Here is a 27,243-nt window from a genome sequence, read left to right on the forward strand (position 1 = left end):
CGTGAAGTAAAACTAGTCTGAAAACAAGACGTGCAACAAGTGACTTTGACCATCTGAGAGGAGATGGAGCTTTCTCTTTGTTTCACAGCTATTTACAGAACTTGATCAGCAAATCAAACGCTTATTATTTTGGATAAACGACAGACAGCGGTAAGTGCTGAATTTAGCTTTTGTTTTTATTTATAAGTGTGTGAATCTCTGCTGTTATAGAGGCATTTGTGCAACATGGTATTAACGTTAGATGAAATAGTGTATTAAAACTTTGAAATTAACGTTTATAAACTTAAATGAGCAGCCAAACTGGTAATGTTCTGTAAACCAAACTATTTAGAAATGCAACTGCAATGCTTGTTGCATCTGTTAGCATGATTGTTTGGTAGCCTATTAATTAGCATGCAGAAAGCAATTCAACAAAACAGAAGTAAATTAATAAATACAACTTTTGGCTCAACCATATGCATGTGTAGAAATGCAACTTCTAAAAAAATAGTTGCATTATTCAGTATGATTAAATTTGCAGTGTAGTGTAAACCAAAATGTACATTAATCAACTTGAATTAAAAACATGAAATGAATCTGGTATCGTACAGTCTGCTTGATTTAAGGAAATGCAAAGGAAAGTTCATTGTTAAATGGCTGAGTATCCTTGCTATCCCACCTGACGGAGTTATGGTGTTTGCTCTGTCATCTAAAGAATGATTATCCATCCATAAACCTTATTTGTTTTTGGTCTAGATCAGGGCCAAAGTTTAGGAGTTGGTAGCAAGAGTTAAACTTAAGACAGTTTCATCAGAAAAACCTGAGTTTCCCTGTAAGAGGAATGCAGGTGGAGGCCTGGTTGCAAGAGTTGGCCCAGCCTGAGTTAGCTTCCCTGTCAGCGCTACACATTTCCAGTGGGTACAATGAGAGGAAAGGAACTACATTAACACCATAGAGTCCCTCTGCACATAGTACATGTGATACAGGAGCTGAAAGAGGCTATTGTGTCATATCCTTTTTTCTGCAGCAGAGCTCTGTTCCTTTTGGATAAGGGGGCTTGCCGCTTTTTAACTTGCCCTTATTGTTCTTTCTCATCCCCCTCTATGGAGCTGGAAAGTTTGAGTCTCTTCTGCTCTCTTGAGTGTGTCGGACAATGAGAAGAACTTTCCTTTTGGCTTGTGTGTTTATGATGATCGTTTACTGTTTTTGTGGTAGTTTTTATCTTCAAGACTTTAGGTCTTCAAATCTTATGCTTTCAACCTGTAGTGTCAAGTGTCACCTTCATTCTTTTTTGAACGGATTCTTTACTTGCCCATTGAAAATGAACCAATGCCGTCTTTGTTTTTTTCATTGTCAAGCCCTCAGGGATCTCACAGGTTGCATGCATCATAATACACTTCATGCTTTGGTCATACCATTTGCAGTTGCCACAAAGACATCAATATGAATCATGCAATCTTTTGTTGGCTTTGAGGTGAAAGGATGTTATCAGTGGTGTCCAGAAGAAACTGATAATAGCCTGTTGCCTGGTGTGATGCCTGTAGTCGGGTGATATTTTTGCAGCTTTGTGTTTTGCCATCCCTAAGGCACAATACTGTTCCTCATTGCGTATGTCACTGAAATTCTTTTGACATGATGGCACTGTCAAACATAGAATGAGTGCAACTGGGTATTTTTGATTATTTGTATTCAAAATTGGCAGTGTTTTGAAGAAGTTGTACAAATTATATAAAACCGTCTTCACTGCTATACTTCAGTTTATTTCCATAAAAGATATAAGCTCTTGACAGATAATTTAGTCACCAGCTGTTTCAAGACAATTGAATACCAAATCTGACTTCCTCCTCATCTTTCTAACACAGCCCCCATACTGTACAGTGACATCATTCAATTATTATTTTTTTGCCAATGTTTGTTTTTGTTTAGATGTAATCTACATAGCAGTTTCTGGTAGGTTTAGTCAGCAATGTCAGCGTGATTGAGATTATGAAGTCAGAAACTGGGCTGAAAGTTACTTAATTTGCAGTTACTTTTTTTTTTTTGCATGCTTGCGATGCTCTTAAAATTTTTGCGTTTAGCGGACGCTTTTATCCAAAGCAACTTACAGTGCATTCAGGCTATCAATTTTTACCTGTCTCATATGTATCATATATATATCATTCTTATGAAGTTAGCTGTCATTATTGCACTTTTCCAAGTTCCTTGGAATTACTACAAAGAATGTGGCATGTGCCTGTGTCAGTGTTTGATTTAGAATAAATTCCAAACACTGAGCAATGAAAGACTTTTTTGGAGTCTGGTTCTGTCCAAACAACCATTTTTTGGATGGAGAATCATGCTTTACTTTGACTTTGGTTTGGGGTCAAAAAAGCCTTGCTTCCTAAATTTTGCTAAATTATCTTAGATTAAAGATAATCTATATGGCATAAACAAATGGTGTCAGACAGTCTCATTGTGGTCTTTTAGAATTGCAAAGATAGCATCACAGACTACTTGTGTAATAATGAGATTATGGCTTTGTTTGCACAGGTGAGCTACTCCACAGAGAGGGATTTAGTTGTTTCTCTCAGTGTTCCTGATGGAGTCCTATAGAGTTAACGGCATGCCAAACACTGGACTATCACAAGGCTATACACAGCCTTCCCGCTCGAGAGGCCAGACCAATGGTACTTATGGCCTCAGTATCAGAGTTCAAGGAATAGATGGACATCCCTATGTGGTCCTCAATAACCAAGACAGAGGTCCGAACCCCTATGCAGTTCCACAAAACAATAATGGATACATGGATTCTGAAAGCCCATCCAATTATGATGAATATGATTTCAAAGGAAGCCGGAAGAATCTTTCTGAAGGCCCATATATGGATTTTATGTCTCCAAAGCTCCACGGAGGTCCTCCCAATGGGATTTCTGATCCTAAGAAGCACTCTAGTCTATTAAACTTCCAAAAGCATCCAGAGATTCTCAAGCCATATGATCCTGAGAGCAATACTCTCGATAGCTTTCAAAGTCTGCCTTCAGTTGAGAATCAAAATACCTACCCAGGATCCCTACCCAGAGCCAACTCCCCAAACATAAGCCAAGCTAGATCCTCCAGCAATGTTCCAGAAACATCTTTAGCAGATGACTGGGGACACGCCCAACCTCAGGTTCGTCCCCAGACACTCCCGTTCAATGTCCAGCCTCAAACCAGTCTAGCCAAAGACCACGTTCTGTCACAGCCTCGGGCCAAACCCCCTGTTCTAACGCAACCTCAGGTTAAGTTACCATTTAAGACTCCGGTGCCCTACCAGACTCCATCTCAGCCTTCACAACGCCCTCCAGTTTCTCAGCCATCTACAATAACCAATAACCCCATTGACCAAACCAAGGCCTCTTCTAAACCTTCCAGCTCAGTAAGTAGTGCAAACTCCAGTTTGGAACGAAGTCCCCATGAACCAGACGTGTTGCCCTTGAGCCGTGTTGACTCCAGTGGCCCAGTGATGCAGTCTTCCTCCTCCCGAAACTCCTCTCTGGGCTCCACCACACCAACCAAGGAAGACCAGTTGGACCAGCTTTATGCAGAGACTATCAACCGGCATGAGAACCGGCGATACATCCCGTTCCTGCCTGGCACAGGGCGTGATATTGATACTGGTTCAATTCCAGGTGTGGATGAACTCATCAAGAAGTTTGACAGTAAAGAGACTCAACAACGCAGGGGTCGGTCAGGGCGGAGGAATCGACTTAACCCGGAAGACCGCAAGCGTTCCCGTAGTGTTGATAGCGCCTTACCATTCAGTCTTGAGGGTGACTCTGACTACTTGGATGAAGTTAGTCGGAATCGAGGCAGGTCTTCAGAGCATCTCCTTCGCCCGTCACTGCTCCTGCAGAAGGCCGCTGGAGTGAAGACCTCCCCTATGTCGCCAACTTCCACTGTTGGACCCAGGTTAAACCTAAGGTGCACAACACAAGTTAAAAGTGCTCCAGGCTCTCCTCAGGGTACAGTCTCCAACTCTTCAGCTGCTATTTTAGGGTACAAGAATCCCCAGATTCGTCCCTCTGTAGCACCTGTAGAGAATAAAAATGAAGAGGCCAAACCATCACAGGGTATGAAGTACCTGTCGAGTGTGAAAATGGGATCCATTTCTCGTCCCGTTGTCAATGATAAAACATTAAGCACTGAAGTGGATGCTCAGGTAAGAAAGAGGTCTTCCTCATTGCTATTCTGATTTATTCCCACCATAATGGGGTCACTAGTAATTTGTTTTTTGCATGTATACATTGTTGCCCAGGTGACACCTGATCTTCTGAAAGGTCAAGAGGAGCTTTCACAACAAACAAATGAAGAGACTGCCAAGCAGATATTATTCAGTTACCTCAAAAATGGGTGGGTGCAATTTTATATATATATATATATATATATATATATATATATATATATATATATATATATATATATATATATATAATTTTTTTTTTTTTTTTTTTTACATTAAAGAAAAGCATTAACTTAAAATATTTATTGATTAGTCAATGTCATATGAGAGTTCATGATAAAGTCGAAAACCATTTAAAAAATCGAAAAAAGAATATATGCATACCATTTTCTAAAGAAGTTATATTTATAATAACTTTCACAAAAATGTTATTATTGAGGATTCATTACTTGACTTTAATCTGGCACATTTAGGTTCTTGACAAATTAGAACAGCGGCAATTGTGCCCTTATTGCTGTATGGTTGTTTCCTACTCGATAGTGTTCACTCTTTTTCTGAGAAGTGAGATTTTGCTTGGAATTTAAGGTAGTTTCCACATCGTCTGACACATAATGATAACACTACAAGAATTTTACCTCCCCTACACTGATTTGTGTACAGTAGAATCATCCACTCACAACTTGTACTCCCACATCTCTATCTCTCCCTTTCATGGAAAAAAATTTGGTTCTTAATGTTCCTTCTCTAACATTCAAAATCAAAATGGCAGGTCATTTATAAAAAGCTGCTTGTTAGATGTTCCAGACCATTCTTTGCCTTACTTTGCTCGGACTAAATTTCCACCCAAAACAGCACTGTTTCCTGCTCTCGTCTAATCCTGCATGATCACTGCACAGCTTCAAAAGCTTGCTGTAGGTGCCAGACGGCCCAACCTGCTCTAGCTGAACCCATGCCCTCCCTGAACTCCGTATTCTTGATGTCAAAAGTTCCGCCCCTCTGCATTCCTTATTTGCTGCATGGAGGGAGGTAAGCAGAGCGGATTATACACCAGTGTCTGTGAACCCTCTGAAGCCTTGCAGATGTAGGATCAGATATCTTCTGGTCAATGGCAAGCTTTATTAACCAGCCCTTCACACTGAGGTAGTGGTTAGTTACCATTCAGAGGCACGTGCCGTAGATGCACCAGGGTCATGGTAGTTCTAATGGAGCAAAACTACCTTGTCAGCGGTGTTGTGACATGACACGTCTGTTGGCGACAGCAGCTTACGTCATGAAACCGTTAATGACAGTCCGCTCTGTGGGAAGTATGTGTGTGTTTGAAGGAGAGGCGGTGCTAGTCTGTTGATTTCTCCTCTCTCTTTGTGAAATCTAATGATACGCTTTAGTCTGTATATGCATGGCAGTAACCCAATGTTCTTTGCTATTCCATGATGCATCACTCGAGTGCCCTGGGAACATGCGGGCGTCTGCGTCCCTGCTCAGACACACATTCCCAGACATGTGACTTTTTAAAAGAAGGCAGTAATAAGGGTGGGCAGGTCATGAGGTGACACATCAAAGCTTGAGTACTCTGTACTCTCCACGCAGGCAAAGAGCCAGGCTGGTTTTTCCCAGAAATATCAGGGATTATACTCTGATCCAGTCACTCACACACACACACACACACACTATCAGCACACAGTTTGGCTAAGAGAAAAGGACTCTCAAACCATCTGAATGAATTATGAGCACTTGGGTCATGTTTTGCAGGAGTAATGATAACGATGACACCACCAAGAGGAAGGTCAACCTGGTGTTCGAAAAAATCCAGACCTTGAAGTCACGGGCTGCTGGGAACGTGCAAGGCGACAACAAAGTGAGCCGTTGTTATGCCATTGTAATTGGGTTCAACAAACAGCTAAGACTGTGAGCCTCTTATAAGAGAGACTTAATCTATCTCTTGGAGAAAGTATAAAGGCTGACTGAGGTTATTTACTCAGTGAACAACAGTCATGGCTAATGTTTAAACATGTGAGCAAATTCAGACTTCACATTATTTGTAAAAAAAAAAATTTAACACTCGCACCTACAAAATCATGAAAACTTGTATATGGAAATACAAGCTTAGAGTGAATAAGCATTATAAATTATTATAATACATTTGAAATATTTATGTTTAGAACAGAGATTTTTCTTGAGAACCTGCTGTTTTTATTCGGCTTGTACTGTATGTGAACCTCTATTGAATCACTTTTATATAGTGTTAAAAAGAGCTCTGTTGCTTATAAACCTTCTCTTTCAGTCTCCAGACCTGGCAGCCCAGGCTAGAGCCCTTCAGGAGCAGAAAGCAGAACTGGAAAAAGAAATCACTGATCTTAAGAAACAGCTAGAGGATGAAAGCAAGGTGACGGTGAAACTCTCTCTCTCTCCCTCTCCCTCCACTAACATCTCTGCAGATTTAACTCGTCAACTGTACCTTGGACCCCTGCTCTGTCTGTTTGGTCTGTTTGCCGTGTTGACGGAAAATCCCACTCCTATCACCCCTTAAGATCAATAATCAAATCAACCAATTACTGGCTTGTTATAAAGACTTAAATCCAAAAAAGTCAGTCAATACTTTATAAGGTTCAGTAAGGTTCCCGTCATTTCTTATTATGTCTCTCCCTGCAGAAGTGCATTGATCTGAGTGAGACTCAGCTGAAGGTGGGAGCAGGAATGAAAGACTTGAGGAGAGAGCTGGACCAGAGTCAAGCCGAGTGCAGCAGACTGCGGGACAAGCTTAATAAAACCGAGGCTGACCTGCGCACTACATTGGAGGAGTAAGATACTGTCCTGTATCTCACCAAAAATAGTACACCTGTAATTGACAAACTCAGTTAAAAGCTCATGTGTTAAACTTCTAGCATGCAATTTTTTTTGTATTATATTTAAATCCATTCTGCAGAATTTGACCCCAAATTCAAAGCAGTAACTGCTGGTTAATGTCTGCCTGGCTCTGTGTGTTCACTGTGAACTTTGGAGCAAAAGGAAAACTTACAGGTGTTGGCCCTGATGTGAATCCTTTGTACGATTTGAAAATCTACAATACCCTCAGATATGCACGTTTCTGGGATTTCTCCATCCCGGTTCTAAGAGTGTCAAAATGAAGTGTATATTATCCTCTGTAACACTATGGATGGAATTGGCAGGGGTTTATATGGACATGAGCTCAGCATATTGCCAGTCCTGTCTGCGTTGGCTCTTGTTTCAGGTCAGACTGCAGGTATTCTGAGTGTTTTTGTGTGTGTATCAGACTTTACCAGGTGAAAATGGAGAAAGAGCAGTACCAAACTGAGATCCGAGATCTGCAGGACCAGCTCTCAGAGATGCACGATGAGCTGGATCGAGCCAAACAATCTCAAACAGACAGCACAGACAAAGAGGCCATGATCGAGGTACAGCAAGCAGATGTTAAATGAAACAAAACTGACAGACATTTATAATTTTACAGATTTAGATTATCTATTCATCAGAGAATCCTTAAAAATGTGTTCGTTTCCACAAAAATATTAAGCAGCGTCACTGATTTGAACATTGATAATAATAAGTAATGTTTCTTGTTTCTGTTTTGCCTTCACAGGAATAAAATATGTTTAAATAGAAAACCAGCATTTTAAATTGTACTAGTATTTTATGATATTGATGTTTTTTAACTGTATTTAATAAATGCACCACTGAAAAGCATTGCAGAAAATCATACTGATCCCAAACGTTTGAACAATAGTGTAACTTCTATTGAGGCCTATCAACTTTCATGGAAAGCTGAATATTTCCCATTCAAATTGTACTCTTCAGTAATCTGTAGCATGACAGATCCAGCTTTGCATATTCAAGATAATTAAGACTTGAAACTGATGGCAGAACCTCTAATATTATTCTGTCCTCTCTAGGACTTCATGCAACTGAAGCTAGACCTCCAGGAGCTGCTTCAAGCCAAAGAGGAGCAGGAGGATCTGCTGAGGAGGCGTGAGAGGGAGCTGACCGCTCTCAAAGGAGCTCTGAAAGAGGAGGTGGCCACTCACGATCAGGAGGTGGATAAACTTAGGGAGCAGTATGAAAAGGAGATCCGTAAGCTGCAAACGGCAGTGGAGGAAGCAAAACAGGTGATTTAGATCTGCCTTTTTACGTTTTTAACCAAAACACCTCTCAAATCAAATCAGCGACAGCAGAGGTTTGTGTGATGTTAGAAACCATGTAAACATTTCCTGATCCCATTCCCTCTCTATCTCCCTATCATTTCCTGTCCTCACTAAAAGTGTCATGTTGCAAAGGAAATATGAAGTTTGAAGTATTTTTATGCAGGTTTAGCTTGCAAGCATAGGCGTTAAGACACACACACGTACTATTTGTCAAATGATTCAGTTGGTTCAACATAAGTATTGTCACAATATTAACAACACCTTCAGCCTTGCCATAAGTTGAAATAAGAAATGAGTTTGTAGCAACTTCCTGTAGTTGACCATGATTGTTTTGTTCAGATGAGGGGAAAACGGATTCTGAAGAGACCCATACATTGAGAACAGGATTAAAGACGTAGCAACTTACAGAATAGAGCAAACGGGAAGAGAAGGAGTGAAAGAGGTAGTTTGAGGACCGATGGGTGTCCACAGGTGGCTGGAACTGCTTTAGCCTGCTTCTTAGCTCACTTCCTTTCAGCAACAAAGGAACTTCCTGTCCAGAGGAGGCCATTGTTGTCTCAGTTTAGATGTATTTTAAAAGAGTAAAAAAACTAAGTGTTTAATCTTGGTGAGGTGCCACGGTAAACCTGGTGCAGAGCTCATTTTGGAAATGGCTGCAGCTGCAGATGCTGGGAGAAAAGTGGATGGTTTTGTCCTTGGATCTTTGAGAAGTGGACAAAGAGACAGATTATGGACATCGGGGTTCTGGATATCTTTGCGGGCGACCAAGCCATCAGTCTCAACGAGTATTACAGTGCGCCTCTTCTTTATGGTGTTAGTGTTGATAGGAAGGCCCCATGTGGAGGAACACTGAAGGGTGAAGCACTAAATGGAGTTTAGCGCTGCTTAATTGCAGTGGCAGGCCGTCACTAATCTAATGAGGCTCTGATGGGATGGTTAGCTGGTATTTCTCTCTCTTTCTTTGAAAATGAATGATGGGTTTTGTTTCATATGCAAATAGCTGGGGGAATTGCACATGGCCAATAAGTGGGTCACTGTGCAGACAAGGGGTCTTACAGATGACACAATGAGGGGAGGTCTGTAAAAAAAGGTTAGTTTGATTTGTTTGCCTTTTGTTTTTTTTCCCATGAGGTATTCTCCAACGTTTGCATTCTTTTAGACTACTGGTCTCAGGTTTCTCTATTGACCTTATGTGGATATTTCTACAAGGCTTTTGTTACCAGCAATGTAGAAATTGTTGGTGGTCAGTATAACTCTGTGTTTGTTTCTGTCCGCTTGTATGGGCTGGATATAAAGGTATTGCTCTGCCCTAATAGCAGGAGGGGGAACAGAAAGGGAAGTGGGGGGTCACAATGTCCCCCTCTCAGCAAGAGATTCCTGATTCTCAACGGTTAGTCATCCTTGTGAAGGGATTCTCTCCCTGCTCCAATAGTCTTCCCTGTTTTCTTATTCGTAACTGGATTCTTTTACAAAAACCAGACCCTTACTATTATGACTAAGATTAGTTATGGACCGTTATATCAGCCAATTATTTCCATTTTGAGACCATTCCAGTTGTCAAAATGTCCACTTGGGGGGGATTTAAGAGTTTTACCAATAATCTGTAATGGCATTGTGAATGGAAAAGGTGTTTTTTTTTTTTTTTTTTTTTTTTTTAATGATTGTGATAAATGTGTTTATATTAATAATTTATAACTGATTTCTTGTCAATAAATGTGTATTGTATTTCTAGGTTTTCTACTTAAAAGATCCCATGAATTATAGAAATAAAGTCATTGTATTGCTAGTGAAATGAAATAAAACATAAACATTTGCATGAAAATAAACATTTGCATTGACTAAATAACAAAATAAACAATCCTATACATAATTTATTTTATCTGTGTATCCAGATGATGAGCTGATTTTCAATTTTAAACACATATAATTCCTGACTGCTGAATTGGTACCAGAAACACAAACTAAGTAAAATTAAAGCAATTTGATTATATCATATATCAAATCTTTTGAGACACCGTGGGTTAATATTACAGTAAGTTAATAATTTCTTCTTGAAATTAGTCTCTTATGCTCATCAAACCTGTATTTGATCAAACTACAGTAAAAATGTAATATTGTGAAATATTATAAAATTAAAATTAAATTAAAAATTAAATTTATGCATTTAGCCGACGCTTTTATCCAAAGCAACTTACAGTGCATTCAGGCTATCAATTTTTTACATATCATGTGTTCCTGGGGAATCGAACCCCCAACCTTGCGCTTGCTTGCTTGCTAAAGCAGTGCTCTACCAGTGCTCTACCAGTTGAGCTACAGGAACACATTTATAATAATATAATATATAATAATAATAATTTAATTCATAACAAATTAATATATGGTAAGTTTTACAACATTTTCTAATAAATGTCATTTATTCCTGTGATGGCAAAGCTGAATTTTTCAGCATTCATTACTCCAGCTTTCAGTGTCTCATAATCCTTTAAAAATAGTTTTGGTGCTCAAGAAACATTTCCTCTTATTATTGTTATCATTTTTGAAACAATGAAACCGTTGTGCTGCTAAATAGTTTTGTATCAGTGAAACTTTTTTTTCAGGATTATTTGATGAATTGAAAGTTCAAAAGAACACCATTTAGTTAAAGTAGAGATCTTTTAAAAATTATATACAAAAAACTTTTACTGTCAATTTTGATCAATTTAATCTGTCCTTGCTGTTTTTTTTTTTTTTTTTGGTGAAGTGTAAGTTATGAAGGTAGATGTAAAAAAAAGTCTCTGTTGTCTCTGGTCTCCCCTACAGCCCTTCGTGAACAGCTCGTGTCAGTCAAGCACTACTGGAAACCCACAACAGATCTTGCATCGGTTGCTGGTATCTAGATGTATAGCCTGTGGTATTTCTGAGTGCAGCGGCGTTGCTGTGCTGTATGTGTTTGTTTTGTGGGCTGTGGCTGAGAGAGAGCGCTTACTGTCTCCTTGGGGCTGTTTGGGGAGCTGACAGTCTCGCAGGACGTGGTGTGTTTCCTCAGGTGATGATAGCAAACCGTTCTGGCTTGCTCTTTGGTGATTCAGCTGGACGCCTGAGTGGAAACAGTGGAAGTGTAGGAGGAGATAGAAGGACAGAGAGAAAAAAAAGAACAAAAACAGTGAAGGAAAGCCATATGAAAGCAAAGAGCTTCAAAGAGATTGTGCGTCTACATCTCACCCTTCAGCCTAACAACAACAAGCTCAGTCTGCACCTTTACAGTGTCTCGATGGACAGTGACAATGATTGTAAGCGATTACAGTGACCGTTCATAGACCACATATAAACAGCGGCCCTCATGCGTGACACACACTTTGCGTGTAAGTAGGCCATGGCAGGGTCCTCACTACAGGCTGAACTCACTCCAGTTTTGGCCTGGATTCCTCTGCCATTGTTCTCACTGTCCTGCAGAGCCCAAGTCCCCTGCTGACACATCAAGTGTGGCGTCCTGGAACACTACGAACCCCCCACCATGAGCTCAGCAGAGGGGGTCCGACCCTCTGAGCTCCTGCCTTTTATGAGATCAAACACAGAAGCACAAAGCTAAGGATTTAGCCCAGGCTCCAATTGAGTCCGAATTTCTTGGCAGTGGTTTTAAGGAAGGGAGAGAGTTGAACATGATGGCAGTTACATCTGTAATGGTAGTGGCATGTGTCTTTGTGTATAGAAAACAAGTGATGAGTCGCTTTAAGTTACATTCACACCCAGTCTCACGACACCATCTGTATGTCTGAAGTGTTTCTAACAGGTGTTTTGAATTGGGCTTTTATTAAGGAGGAGGCTGGGAAAGTTGTTTGCCCAACCTGCTTCTCATCTCTGTTCCAGAGTCATAGTTACAAGGTGAAGGAGTTGTTTTATTTATTTACAAAACAGTTCAAGGGTTTGGAGTCAGGGAGATTTTTTTAAAACGTTTTTTTGAAAGAAGTCTCTTATGCTCCCCGAGGTTGCATTGATCTATATAAAATATAGCAAAACTATATATTGTTAAAAATAACTGTTTTCCATTGGAATATATTTTAAAATGTAACTTGTTCCTGAAATGGCAATAGCTGAATTACTCCATTCAACACATTTAGGATTTATTCAAAATAGTTACCATGTGTACTAGTATACATTTATTTACTGTAATCTGATCATTTTAATGCATCTTTGCTAAAAGTTATAATTGCTTAAACAATCTGCTGTCTGCAAACTTTTGGTAGCTTACAATAAAGCAAATGAACATTTAAAAACATTATGTAAAGTACATAGAAACTAAAGGAAAACGACTGAAGCCCTGGATATTATCTGGATATGCCACGTCCGCCATCTTTGCATTGTTATGTGACCAAGTTTCCAACTATTTATGAATCCAACTTATGTCTATTGTTTTGATGGTAGTTTTGGCAGTAGAGAAGTAGGCGTATCTAGACACGAGGCGAGGGTAAATAAATCCCAAAAAGTTTTGTTCCTAATGCGTCCTGGGCCACATAATCCTTTCACCAAAACAATGGTTTTAAACTTTGCAAACAGGGTAAGGCTCTACAAGTGCTTGGGCGAAACATTTGGGGAAGACTTGCACTAGATTTCATTAGCCCTTTTTGACATCTCTGTATTTGAAATCTGTGTGCACTTTAACCCTACAAGCTGTCAACAATGCCTTCCTCAATCAAAGAAAATGTTTTCTTCCCTCCTTCTCTGAAGGACGAGGGGAGGTTATTACAGGCGTCTTATGCAGCTGGAAAGAAGCCAGTGCTTTTCAAGCAGCGCTTTTTCATTTCCACCTTGAGCACCTCTTGCCCGTTCTTAGTATTTCGTCCTGCTTCGGCACATTTGTGTCTATGTGCCCTTTGTTTAGGAGCAAAGCTATTGTAACATATACCACCAGGATGCAGAAACAGACCCGGTGTTGTTTGGAGCTGGAGTGAAGCTTGAATCTTTGGTGTTTCTGTGGTATTCAAAGGATGAACACTTTGTGCTTGGCTGATAAAGTTTCAAGTATCTCGGATGACCTGCCGCTTATGTTTCTGTGGTTGTGTATTCTTATCTTTCTGTCGAGTCACAAGCTTTTATAGAGAAAAGTGCCTGGCATGTAAACAGAGGTCACATTGAAAAGTTGACCATAGGAATAGATGACTAATCGGTCTTGGCTCTCGCTGTGAAAACACAAGCTTGGTTGTTTTCATCGAGGTAAAAACAGAGCTGAATTTTGGATGCAAGGAAAGCAGGATTTCCTGTAATTTTGCACATTCTGAATATAATGTGGATGAAATCACTGCTTGCACATGCTGAGGCACAAGTATCAGTGCATCTGTGTGGGTACAAGACAATGAAACATTGTGCACTGTTATGGTTTGTTGTAACAATTTTGATACGTGGTGTATTTATGAAGGTCATTATGTGTTTTATTGGGAAAAAACATGTATGTAATAATATTATAGTTTTATAATTATTATATAAAGTGAGTTTTTTTTTAAAATAATTATGTATATTTATGTATCTATTTTATATATAGAATTACAGTATACTGTATGCAATTAAATGAATTGTTAGTATAGGAGAAAAGACATTGCCTGCAGAGCAGTATATACGTAAATGGCGTGACGATGATCCTGTGATTAATTTTGTATGGCTTTAAGATTATGTTGTACCCCCTCAGATTAAAAATTGGACATGTAAACCTGAATGATTTTTGAATGGATTAGAGAGGTTTAGCTCTGTGGAAAAACTGTGATGCATGTGAAGGAGAAAATCATGGTGAATTTGGGGTGGCTTTAGGCAGGTTTATAAGTTTCTCTGATGGTTAAGGGAATAAACGGTGCTTTAAAGATTTTGCAGCACAAAGCATGAGGACGCTCCGTGTCCTTGTCAGGAGTTCATGAACTGATTTTGTTATTCTTATTCAACAATGCTGGTTAATGCCCAACTATACATAAACAGCCCAGGCAAGCTAGAGCACCATTCAGAGCACACTGCTTTCTCAAATCTCTCCGAGTCTTTGTAATGCCTCTGTCAAGAAAAGAAGCACAGAAACATTGCTCCGCTTGGCCCTTTCTGTTCTTCAAAGACCTGACTTTAAGAACTGGGGCACGGAGGGAAAGAGAATGTGTGAATGTTCGTTAAATACAAACAAGAGTTTCATCAGATTCCCCAGTGTAACCGTTTCTCTGCACGTCCTGTAGATTATCAACGGTGAAATGCCTCACTCCAAGTAAAGGGAAAAGGATATTGCAACAATTAAACCGTGGTAACCTTCTCTGAAGGACACAGACATCGTGATAAGCGGTGTGATCATGTGATGCCGCAGCTTTTCTGAAGGCAAAACCAGTGATATTTACTATTTTAAAAGGTCATTCCTCACTAAACTTTGTCAACCTTTGTTATCTTCTGCAGTTTTGCAAGCGTAGAGTATGTTTTCTTGTGCTAGGTACATATTAGCGAGGCACCGCTGTAGTTTAGGGGTGGTTGTGTGGCGTAACAGATGTTTGGGTTTGTTTTGGGGCGGTTCGCCATGATTATTTTGAGGGTGGTGTTGTGGTTAATGAGTAAGGTATTACTGACCAGTCAGGGCAGTGGAGAGAGAGAGAGAGAGAGAGTCAAAGAGGGGCTTCAGGACTTTGAACTCTAAGCAGAACTGACATAAATCCACCCCAGTCTGCTAATGAGTCACTGTTGTGTTAGGCTTGGAATGACTTTACATTAACACACACACTCAAAAAGTTGTGTGTCGTCGTCCGGATGTTCGTTGATCACAGGGTTTGCAAATGTAGTTCCATTCCATTAGAGCACAGGTATTTCAGAAAGGATCTTACCTGTAACCTATAATCCTTATTTAAGGCATTTACTTTTTAGAAAAGCAGTTTAGAATTTGGAGAAAATACAATGTCCCCTACAGCTAGCGTTTTTCAGACAGAACCAATTTTTTGCTCAGTAGTAGCTTTCTGTTTAGCTATAATTTGAGTCTTTATCCACAGTTGCTCACGGTGGATGGTTAAACCAGTTGGGCAACATTCCCTCATGCATAGCAGACGATCTACCTGCTCGTCCTGTTCTGGGGCCATCCGTGTTGTGTGTAATCTTTGAGCTGTCATCAACAAGGATAAAGAGTCCTTCCTTCGGTGCATGACAGCTGAAAACCTCACAAGGAGTTCTTTTTTAGGTTTCCTTGTCTAGAGCAGAACGAGTTTGGAATGACACAATGCATTTTACATGTACAGAAGCTCTACAGGACAGTCTCGCTTATTCATAAAACTTGGCGAAGAAGAACGGCGAGCTCTCTGATACTGGTTGGAGGAAAAGCCCAAACCAGACAAAGAGGCAGCCACCAACAGAGCACAGCCTGATTAAGGAATTTGCTCACGTTCTGAGACGGCTGCTGAAGCCGTAACTTGTCAAAAGGCTTAAGGAATCAGGAAACTGTATAATGTGTCAGGTTGAGTCATTGAGAAACTGAAGGAGACATGCTTAGCTAACTCCAAATGGATGGTGCTAGTAAATGGTGCAGGGTCGTTCAGTTTAACCTCACCTCGGTTGCCTCTGATTCACTGCATTTATATCGGCCCATGTCATTTAAAGGGGTGTCAAAGGTCAGAGGCCTGTTGTCCCACACTCACTTTTCCATTAGACACATTGTTGTAGGAGTTCATTGATGAGTATTTCAACTCCAGCACTACAGTCTAAATTTTAACCAACTCAAAAATTCACTAATTGGTAAACTGACAAAATATAAATATGTTTAAGCTGTCTAACAAAGCTGTATTTTGCATTATTTTGTTAAATAAGTATGTTTGCCCCATGCTAATTGGGTTAGTTAATGCTTTTTCTTACATATTAAAAAAAATATATATATATATATATATGTATGTGTGTGTGTGTGTGTGTGTGTGTGTGTGTGTGTGTGTGTGTGTGTGTGTGTGTGTGTGTGTGTGTGTGTGTGTGTGTGTGTGTGTGTGTGTGTGTTTTTGAAACTATGTAATAAAAAAAATGGATAGAATAGAAAAAGAATAGAGCAAGCTAGTGTTAGAGGCTCTTTTTTGGCTTTTTGTTAATTGTATAATAGAACATTTTAAAGAATAGAATTAGCATAGAGAGTGCTAGAGTTAGAGGGTCAAATAAAGATGGAAGAGATGTATTTTTATCTGATTCTTGAATATAGATAAGGACTGCTCTGATTGACTTGGGCAATATATTCTGTTATTTTGAATATTCAAATGATCAAAGAATCGACCAGCACAAATGATGATAATAATAACAAATGTTTCTTGAGCACCAAATCAGTATTCTGAAGCATCACGTGACACTGAAAACTGAAGTAATGGCTGCTGAAAATTCAGCTTTGCAGTTACACAGATAAATTAAAACGAATATAGGAAAGTTTATTTAAAATTGTCATTATATTTCACAATATTACTGTTTTTCTGTATTTTTGATCAAATAAATGCAGCCTTGGTGAGCATAAGAGACATCTTTCAAAAACTGTCCAAAAATGTGAATGACCACAGAATCTAAATAAACCTAAATTACATTTTATTGACAAGAAGTCTTTAACAAGAACAAAATGTTCTTTCAGTTCAGCGGGAACCAGTGTTTTGCCTGAATTTGGTGTTCATTTTGGAGCCTGAAGCTATGTGTGTTTTCAAGATAACTAATTTTATGTAACATTGTGTTTCTGTTTTGTCCTCTCTATCTAGAACAATGTTACAGCCAGTAAGCAGAAAGAGGAAGTGGAGGCGGCACGGAAGGCATCCGAGGGCCAGGCGGGCCGTCTCTCTCAGGAGCTGGAGAGACTGCGCAGGAGGGCACAGGAGCTGGAGAATGAGGTTGCCAAACTCAACCGGATCATTGATGAAGCCAAGCTGCAGGAGAGCAGGCTGGGGGAGCGAGCCGGCCGTCTGGAGGTACCTTCCGCTCTCTCTCTGACTGTGGGAAAAAGAAACACACTTACATTTATACTCACAACCCCAACGCAAACATCACATGAACTTCTCGTGTGCTGAGATTTTCTTCCACCTTGTTTTATATTACATTCTAATGATTACATGAACATGAGGCAGTTTCCCCAGATGAAGATTAAGATTGTCCATCAGTTCTGAATCTACATTAACTCTGGGGAATGGCTTAATTTGTGACACAGAGATGCAAATCGTCTGTCGTGTGTTTATTTGTGACTAGAAAGAGAAAAGAGAGTTGGAGGAGTCTCTTGCTGAGGTCAGGGAGCAGGAAGAGGAAATGACCCGTGCAAACCGGGCTCTTGGCACTCGGTTAGAGGATGTGCAGGTGAGACCCGGGAAACCCCAAAAATCATGTTTGGTTGAGGTTTTTATTGATTTTTAAGGTTTTATTGATCATTCTAAGATGCTACTGTAATGCTCCAGAAACATGTTGAAAACAGTTCTGCTGCTTAATATTTTTGTGGAAACCACTATTCATTTTTAAGTATTCTTAGATGAAAAGAAAGTTAAAAAGAACCGCATTTATTTGAACTAAAATTATATCTTCATAACAATATAAAACCCTTTACGATCACTTTAATGTACTGTATCTTTGAAGAATAAAAGTATTTCTTTCTTTCAAAAAATCTTTCTGAGCCTAACTTTTGAACATTAGTGTAGAAGTCTAAATGAAACAGTCAAATTCCTGAATTATAATGTTTTTTGTTTTTGTTTTTTTCTTAAGATTCAGATATGTATATGATGTTTCATTTAGGTCACATGACTTAAATCTACCATTCAAAGAAGCTTTGCTATTTTAATAATTGGCCTAAAGGGTATCAGTTTTACTGTGTTGTGTGATACTTTCCCATCCATAGAGAAACTTGACCAAAATGACCCAAGAGCACCATGAGCTGCAGGAGCGACTGAAGGATGAGAGGAGTCAGAAAGAGCAGTTTAAAAACACCAAGAATGAGATCGAGGATGAGAGGAGGCTGCTGGACCGGACTGTGGAGAAACTGCAACGGGAGGTCAGAATAATCTGCTAATGGTCTTAATTATCTTCTTAATAAGTTGCTTTCAGTACATGCTTTTGAATTGACTGAGGAGCACAAGCGGGGTCGGTTAAGTATTGTGATCTGTGTCACAGAAACGGCTGAAGCCGATAAATATCAACTTTTTATTTCTTCCGTCCTACTGGTTCTTCAACATCTCTTTCTGCCTGTATAGATGTATGAGATAGTGGAGGCGTCTCAGAGCTCAACTCAGGAGCTGCAGGAGCAGATAGACATGTACAAGGAGAAGAACCGGAGGGAAATGGCAGAGCTGCAGAAACAGCTGAGAGAGGGAGGTCTGGAGCTGGAGAAGTCACGACTTACCGCCAAGACCCTTCAGGAAGAGGTGGGTGGAGGAGTTATATCAACAACGTTTAAGAAAATCGCCAAGCCTGAAAACACAACAGATCATTTGAAAATCCAGAAATAGACTTAGAACCAGGTGGTCTGAGCTGCAACTGCTTTATTAAGCAGTTTTAATATTCTGTTTGTCAAGCACACGCTGCAGTTATTTTTTCTGCTGCTTTAAATGCATGCACTCTTAAAAGTCAGGGATATTCAGATTGGCTGTCATAGATTTTATTTGAGAATTGTATTTTATTTTTAACTGATTCCAACTATCATGTTTCTGTGTGCTGTTATGGTTATGGTGTGGACTTCCCTATTTTCATAGAGTTAAAATGATTTTTTTAAAATATAATTATCTTTATACTTCTCAGCCTTGATATGAACCGGCATGTACCCCTTGATACTTAGTGCTACAAAACACACAAATATGTCCCAAACCCTGGTATTACCATTGTAACTGTCCAAAAAAGTTACGTTTGACTTGGAATACAGATATAAAAATCAGATTTAGGATCATCTGAGGTAAACATTTGAAATTGAAACGGAGAAACCTGTCAGTGTTCAAGCCCTTATCCTCAGAGTTTATGCTTTATTTATCCAACAGCACAAAAAATCATGTAAATACGGGAAGTTTATCTAGCTAAAGTGAAGCTTGCTTTTCTTATAACGATGTACTGCGTGTTTCTGAAGAAGCAAAACAGTTGGCTAGAGATATATTTTAATGTAAACTCCGCCGAATGCCAAGTTAAACATAATTTGCATAACTCCCATGTTATTCAGTTGATCTCTTTCTCTGTGGAGATGAACATCACCATATCAGTTTGAAATAAACCTCTGGAATGTTCCCCGCCACCATTAATCATCGGCCGACATTCTTTTGGCAGATCAGATTTTTCAATCACTTCGGCTCTTATTCGCAGTCCTTATCCAACCCTTCAGTTTATACACTCAACAACCCCAAGTGGGACTAACCTTTGACCTCTGCTGTTACGTGCTTTAACCCTGTCAGCACTGTGGCATTTGAAGAATGTTTTTGTTTGTTATGGGAATCAGGCGTTATTGGTCAGCCCTGTGAATGGGGTCCTGTGGAACAGTGGGGACGGGACCCATCCCCCAATCTCATTAACACTTTATGAGCTGAGAACAAGAGTGTAATCTGGCTCACTGACCGACTGTAATTCTGCACTGCTGCCTGTGAAATATCCGTTCATGAGCGGAGAGTGGAACAGAGAGTGTCAGGAAGAAAGATTCAAAGAATAACAAACCGTAAAAAGAGGAGCTGCAACAGTGAGACGTCCTCCGCTGAACAGCTGTGTGAAGGAAGAGGAGTGTTGGGTCTGAGCGATGACCTACCGACTCCTCATCCTCCCAGAATTCCTTCTTACACATGTTCTCCTCTCTGACACACTCTCCTCAAACAGATCGTGACCTCAGTCACACAGCTGCTTCCTCTGGAGCGATATACCTCTGCTGCTCTCTGCTATAAAACCAAATCACACCCATTAAAGCTGTGTGCATGCAGTACACACATTAACTCATTTTTTCCTTCTTTACTGAATATTTACTACCCAGTTTCTTTTTTTTCTCTTTTTTTTTAAGTTAAAAGTAAAAGTTAAAATGATTTGTATTTATGTTGAAGTGTATTATTTCACGTGTGTTTAGGAGTCCACTCTAGATAAAGGCAGCATCTTGTGGCCGAAAATGTAACTGCAGGGACAGGACCGCGAAATGTACAAATCATGTTCAGGAGAAAGATTAATTTCACACATGTAGCACAGCATTGAATATCATGGTACAAATTAAATGGTAATGATGTTTAAATGATAAAAGTCAATTGCAGATGTTTTCAGTTATATATGAAATTATGAAAATATTCATATCACACTGCTTGTCGCTTTAAGGTTGTAGGACACAGTATTATATTATAAATCCCTCATCACTTACACTATGGTTCAAAACAATATATATGTTGTAATGGGGTTTCCACAAAAATAAGAAGCAACACATCTGTTTTCTGCATTGTTTCTTGAGCAACAAAACATAATGATAGAATGATTTCTGAAGGATCATGTGACACTGCAGACTGGAGAAATGACTGAAAATTCAGCTTTATCATCAGAGAAATTAATTACATTTTGAAATATACCCATATAGAAAATAGTTAAACTGTAATCATATTTCATAATAGTAGCAGTACTGCTTTTACTGTATTTTATTATCTAATAAATGCTGACTTGGTGAGTATTAGAGACTGCTTTAAAAAATATATATTTTGAATATAAATCTTTTCATCACTTCTGTATGTTTATTGGTTCATTTTAATTATCCCTTCAGATGCCAATAAGAGTATAATAGGTCTGATTTACCTATTTTTACCAAATCAAAATCCACCAGAGAATTCTTAAGGTTTCCTCCTCAAATCAGTGCTGAAAATGTGAAAAAGTGCCTGTTCCCAGCCATCCATCTGGATGTGAAAGTCTTCCCAGACTAAAATGTGACTGTGTTTGTGTGTTTCAGCTGGCTGGTGTGCAGGAGGATCTGCGGCAGTGTCAGGAAGACCGAGATGAAGCGCTGCAGAGAGTGAAGGACCTGGAGCAGAAGGTTTTTGAGCTAGAGGTCGAGACAGAGACCAAAGCCCATTCAAACGAGAAAACCAGACAAGTCAAACTCTTGGAGGTGCAGCACTAATAGAGACGTGGTGTCTTTTTACCCTAATCAAATGTTGCTTGAACTGTTGACTATATTACAATATACATTTATTCTAAAGTACAAGTGCTTTCATCTGTCAACAGGAGCGTGTGTCTGTGCTGCAGATGGAGCTGGAGGAGGAGAGACAGAATGGAGACTCACTGTTGGAGAGAATAGACAGAGGGAGAGAACAAGTGAGATCCTCTTGACACTCAGTTTCTTATTAATTTCTTCATTTCTTATGCTTTTTAAATAGTATTGAAGAAAGTATCATGTACATGTACCTTTTCCTCATTATCTCGCCCAACTTGCCCATTTAATTTGTTTAAATTATATTTTAAATTAAAATTCATACAAACTAATGTAAAACATTTAGTTGTCAGCCCCTTTGATTTGACTGGTGTCTGTATTGTAGTTCTATATATAATCTATACATTTACATTAAAGTGAGCTGAAGAATTGAACAATTTCCAAATCATGTCTGTGCCACTCAAAAATGTAGTATTTTTAAGATGTCTTTCTCAATGAGTATATTATCACAAGCCACACACATTCCTGGTGAAAACAAGTGACGGAATTGAAGTTGAATGCTTGATCCGCTGTTGGGTTTTTCTTTTTAAACTTGCTCTTGAGGTTCAGAGTTAATTCACACCAGAGCAGCAGAAAGATGGAGTTTGAGAGGGAGTGCATTGTAAGAGGAGCTTGCGTAATCGTTCTCTTTGGCATCCTGCCTCTTGGTGAAAAAGAGTGCCTCTCCGAATTTCAGGCATCAATTAAGAACTTTCTCTAAAGCTCCACTTCGGCCAATAATATGCAAGCGGCCAGGCATCTCAAGCCGGACAGTGGCAGAGCTTACTCTAAAGCATTTTAGCGAAACATCCAGAATCGCCCGAGCAGAGGTTTGAAGCAAGAGGCCGGAAAGCATTCTTCCTTCCTGAACGATAATCCCAGTAAAGGAAACATGTTGCAATCTCAGGCACAGATGATGCATGTTTCGTGAGAAACAAGCTCTGGTTTCTACAGTCTCAGACTTGCTTTGCTTTTTAAGGAAGCAAGACAAACTTATAAGTGCAGTTTATTTTTTGAACCAAGCCTTTTTAGAATCTTGCATCATTTGGTTGGACCTGTGACTTCTTGAACTTGGACCTTTTGAAACTTTCTTCACAAGTAGCCCGAATTGTCCCCTCCTTTTATTGTTTGCAAAAGCTAATCTGGCGCATTGGTCCGATTGCACCTGTCGTAACACATTTAGACCCCTTAAAAAGTGACAAATCTAGATCAGGGCTGAAGATGTGATTAATAGATTATGAAGGAGTGGAGCGCGTGAGCTTTTTTAATAGTCTGGAAATAGAGAATCGAGGCGAACACAATGACACAATAGTGTTACGCTGTAAGGCCGAGGTGAGTTTGTGTGGAAACAGTAGAGGGCTCTGTGGAGACGGGTGGGTTACAGGAGTGAGGGGGGGTGTCAGGATGGGCACACCTGCGTCCATGGCAGCAGGTGCATGAGCGGCTGTCTAAATGAGAGTAATCTCCCGCTCTTTGCTCCCGTGCTCTCTGGCTCTCTCTTTCTCTCGGTGTCTGCATCGCTCTCGTGCTTTGATTAGTTTCAGTGTGTTTTCTGCTCTGCTGACGCAGCGCCCTGCAGGGGAGAGCGGCACACGCGCCCCATCCCTCATCCCTGAGCCCCGCTGTCACACACTAATTGGCATAAAATATCATCCACTCTTAGCGCCTGGCAGCAGACAAAAAGAGCCAGCTTCTCTCTATCGATAACTATTTCTTCTTTTCAATTTCTATCCCTTATTCCATACCTGTCTTCACTTCCACTGTCTTAAGGCAAGTTCTCTCTACATTTTCAACATCTTTGATGGATTTCATGCTTTGAATTGATGGATGTTCAAGAGAAATAGTTGCCTGTAATTCTCTCTAAATGTTTTGGAGAAATGATGGAGAAATGTGAACAATTATGAACACCTTAGACATGTAAAACTACACACACTTCTGTACTGCACAAGTTTTAAAATAAATTAATGGTTTTAATAAGCAAGGATACATTAAATTGACCAATAGTTCCTTTAAAGACATTTGTTATAATTTTATTTTTAAATATGTTCTTTTAAATGTATTAATCAAAGAATCCTGATGAAAGCGTATCACGCTTTCCACAAAAAATATTAAGGAGCTGCTTTTAACATACTCTTACGGTAATAATGCTGCTGATGATGATGAGTGGAAGAAATGTTTGAGCACGGCATCGGCATTAGAGGATCAGAATGATTTTTGAAGGATCACGTGACACTAAAGACTGGAGTAATGGCTTTTCCATCGGAGCAATATGTTACATTTTGAAACAAAAATATGATAAAAATATGAAATATGATTACACATTATTTTGGATCAAAGAAAGGCATTTGATAGTCAAATATATATATATATATATATATATATATATATATATTTTATATATATATATATATATATATATATATATATATATATATATATATATATATAAAATATATATATATATATATATATATATATATATATATATATATATATATATATATATATATATATATATATAAAAGTTGTAAACAATAGTTTTTAACCATTTCTTTTTTTATTTGAAAGTAAAAGAAAAATGATCATCAAATGAATAGTGATATTACGGCCTATTAGGGCTCCTTTTAGCAATGGTGTGAAGCACAATGTAAATAGCAGACAAGACCAAGAGGTTTTCACATACTGGCATGTTTTTAGTTAGTAAGGAGTGTTCTGTTATTGTCTGTGAGGTTTAGCACTAATGTTTGTGTGTCTGTGTTCGTGTGACAGCTGGAGCAGATGAGGAACGAGCTGATGCAGGAAAGAGCCAGCAGACAGGATGTGGAGTGTGACAAGATCTCCCTGGAGAGACAGGTAAAAAACAAACGCGTCTGACGCTGATCGATGCCTTAAACCAACCGTCCTCTGCTCCTATAGCTCCTGACCTCTCAAACTAGCAAAACTCTGCACCTGTAACTTCCTTTATGTATCATTATACCTTCCTCTTCCTCTTCTGTGACAAGAATAAGGATCTGAAGAGCAGGATTGCGAATCTGGAGGGATCTCACAAGCCTAGTAAAGAGGGATTGGTGGCCCAGCTGGAGAACCGCATCCAGGAACTAGAGGAAAGACTGGAAGCAGAGGAGCGGTAAAGGAGAAAACGAATGCATTTAGTGTGTCCTAGACATCATGTCTGATATTAAGTAAAAATACATTTAAAAAAAAACTTAATTCTATTCAACAGGGAACGAGGTAACCTGCAGCTGGCGAATCGTCGACTAGAGCGCAAAGTGAAGGAAATGATGATGCAAGTGGATGAAGAGCATCATTCACTGCAGGATCAGAAAGATCAGGTCAGTAAACATCCTCCTCTGAGAAGAAAATACAATTTGGAAAGAATTTGGAATGGGTCCTTTTTAGGTATGTTGCAATACCGTGCAACAATGTTGAGTTGTGATGAATGTGTAGTCAGTATTGTTCTTATCTGGTGTGGTGCTGTGTGTGTGTGTGTGTGTGTGTGTGTGTGTGTAGCTGAACCTGCGTCTGAAGGCTCTGAAGAGGCAGATGGATGAGGTGGAGGAGGAGATCGACCGACTGGAACACAACAAGAAGAAACTGCAGCGAGACCTGGAGGAGCAGCAGGAGGCCAATGAGCAACTCCAGAGTCAGCTCAAAGCCCTGCGCAGTGAGATGAGGTAACCAGGAGATAAATACATTACTGCTGATCCGGGTTCAACTCTGAGCACCGTGTTGTCAGCTAAAATATTTCATTACCACTGATGGAGTGATGTCTCACAGTATGAGCAGTTCAGATCGAGCTACACCGTTCATCTCTGTCACGGTGTGTCATTTAATTTTGGAAGGATTCAATACAAGTTGTACATCACCTTTCATAATTCAGAAGCCAATCGTAGTCTGATTAGCCTGTATATATGCTGGATGAATCTGAGCTACTGTTTTATTTCTGTATCTATTGTATCTGTTAGTCAGACTGCACAAAATTCAAACCAGTACAATTTCAGTCAGACTAAAGCATTTACATTTACATAAAATGGCTAATGATTGTTTAAATCTAAGTTGTTAAGTACATGTCCAGTACATGCATCCAGTGATATGTTATTTATGCTGCTGGTTAAAGTCTGGAAAAAAAAATGTTTTTGAATGAAGTCTCTTATGCTCAGCAATGCTGCATTTATTTGATCAAAAAAAAAAAAAAAAAAAAAAAAAAATATATATATATATATATATAAAGTGTCATTACATTTTAAAATGTTTTCTGTTGTAATATGTTTTCAAATGTAATTTATTCCCACGATCCTGTGTAAAAGTATCATTTTAAATGACGTTTTTCTTTAGTGTTGAAAACCGTTATTGCTGCTTTATATTTTTGGCTTCTTTCAAAAACATTATTACTAATTGAAAATCAGCTCTTGAACATATTTTATACATTTACACAATGGACAGGCTTGTTTAATATACGAGATTATACTCTTATTCCTTCGTCTAACTAAAAATTGGCATTTTGTTGTTAATCCACAAGGCGCAAGACCAACTCTGCACCAGTCCTGAATGCCAATGATGATGATGATGATGATGACATCAGCACTGATGGCGAGACCTACTTCAGTTCTTCATCTGGCTACAAACGCTCCAGCAGTCAGGACGCCATCATCTCCAAATTCTCTCGGTGAAAACGCTACTGGAAAGATCCATCTGTGCTCTCAGTTATGAACTCTTTCATGTAACAATGAGCCCAATCCCAATGCCCTTTTCCATTATATATTTTTGCTATATTGCTATATTTTTGTACAAGTCATCTTTTATGTGTTCAACCCTATTGAGAATGTATAGCACTGTATATCTGCGCAAAATACAATGTTTGTCAACTGCATTATCTTTTTCTTTCTTTACTGTTAAATATTTTAATTGTGCATTTCCACTAAAACCACTGACATAAAAAGCCTTTAAATGATGAAAAACCTCCATTTGATATTTAGCTGTCCGGAATGTGAAGGACTGACCGATCTGAAGACAATTCAGACAATACATATTAAGGGAAATATGTATGAGGGACATTTTTTATATATATATACATGAAAACATACAGTTACAGCTACCTTTTTTTTTAACTTAATGAACAATCAGATTTAATGGTTGTTGTTTTGTTTTTTGTTTTTGTTTTTTATGAAGCAACTTTCACTTCTGTTAATGTTCATTTCATCTTTTAGGATTATTCCGGACAGTGCCATGAAAGTGTACAGCAACTTTAGACACCAATCTGTAGACCTGTTACATTACATTGACACATTTATGTTTCCAGGATTTTTTTCCTTTCTGAAATGCAAACCAGTGTTATGGACTAAACCATATGAGCCTATTGTATTATAAAACATTCATAATTGGTTTCACTGTACCTGTATACTACTCATGGGACGCTGCCCTGCACCTACACAAATGTGAAAGCATCTGTGTGCCTCTTGATTTATATTTGGAAAAGAAATACGTCCTTTTTCCTTATGCAAACTTTGTATATTATAATTTTGACAATCACCCTATGAGAACACTGTGATGATTTGCACTGTATGTTGAAGTGAACTCTTTGTGTCCGGTGCTTAAATGTTGTTTAATGGAACAAAAGCGCTGTTATTAGTCATTAGTAGATTTTTTTTAAGGTTAAAAAAAAATACTACCTCTACCTCTCTGTACACATCTACATATTAAAAAAATAAAATATACTCCACAGTTAATCCCGTGATGTTCTGTCTATTTTCTATTCTGTGCTTTTTTTAGGATTTCAAATGTACCGGCAGTAATTCACCATCAGTGATGTTAATAATGTG

The 27,243-nt window shown here is 39.0% G+C and overlaps 1 protein-coding gene across 1 annotated transcript; it reads left to right on the forward strand.

Annotated features, from left to right (window-relative positions):
- Window positions 1–27,150, forward strand: LOC113106302 (cingulin-like protein 1). The gene is made up of 19 exons (XM_026268068.1): window positions 1–150; window positions 2,509–4,156; window positions 4,253–4,347; window positions 5,927–6,032; window positions 6,459–6,560; window positions 6,827–6,975; window positions 7,449–7,590; window positions 8,086–8,298; window positions 17,025–17,231; window positions 17,506–17,610; window positions 18,143–18,295; window positions 18,495–18,665; window positions 21,185–21,343; window positions 21,460–21,549; window positions 24,194–24,277; window positions 24,427–24,551; window positions 24,648–24,756; window positions 24,935–25,098; window positions 25,944–27,150. Exons 2-19 carry the CDS (start codon window positions 2,558–2,560, stop codon window positions 26,092–26,094), a joined length of 3,924 nt encoding a protein of 1,307 aa, XP_026123853.1. The 5' UTR covers window positions 1–150; window positions 2,509–2,557; the 3' UTR covers window positions 26,095–27,150.
- Window positions 27,151–27,243: the final 93 nt, after the last annotated feature.

The sequence above is a fragment of the Carassius auratus genome, chromosome 7 (genome assembly GCF_003368295.1).
Source record: "Carassius auratus strain Wakin chromosome 7, ASM336829v1, whole genome shotgun sequence".
NCBI lineage: Eukaryota > Metazoa > Chordata > Actinopteri > Cypriniformes > Cyprinidae > Carassius > Carassius auratus.

Excerpts from the sequence above, each read along its gene's own strand:
- LOC113106302 (XM_026268068.1), top strand. The coding sequence starts at position 2,558 with ATGGAGTCCTATAGAGTTAACGGCATGCCAAACACTGGACTATCACAA. Across the intron at positions 24,278-24,426 it reads AGATCTCCCTGGAGAGACAG|AATAAGGATCTGAAGAGCAG; the intron begins GTAAAAAACAAA and ends TTCTGTGACAAG. Across the intron at positions 25,099-25,943 it reads GCCCTGCGCAGTGAGATGAG|GCGCAAGACCAACTCTGCAC; the intron begins GTAACCAGGAGA and ends TTAATCCACAAG.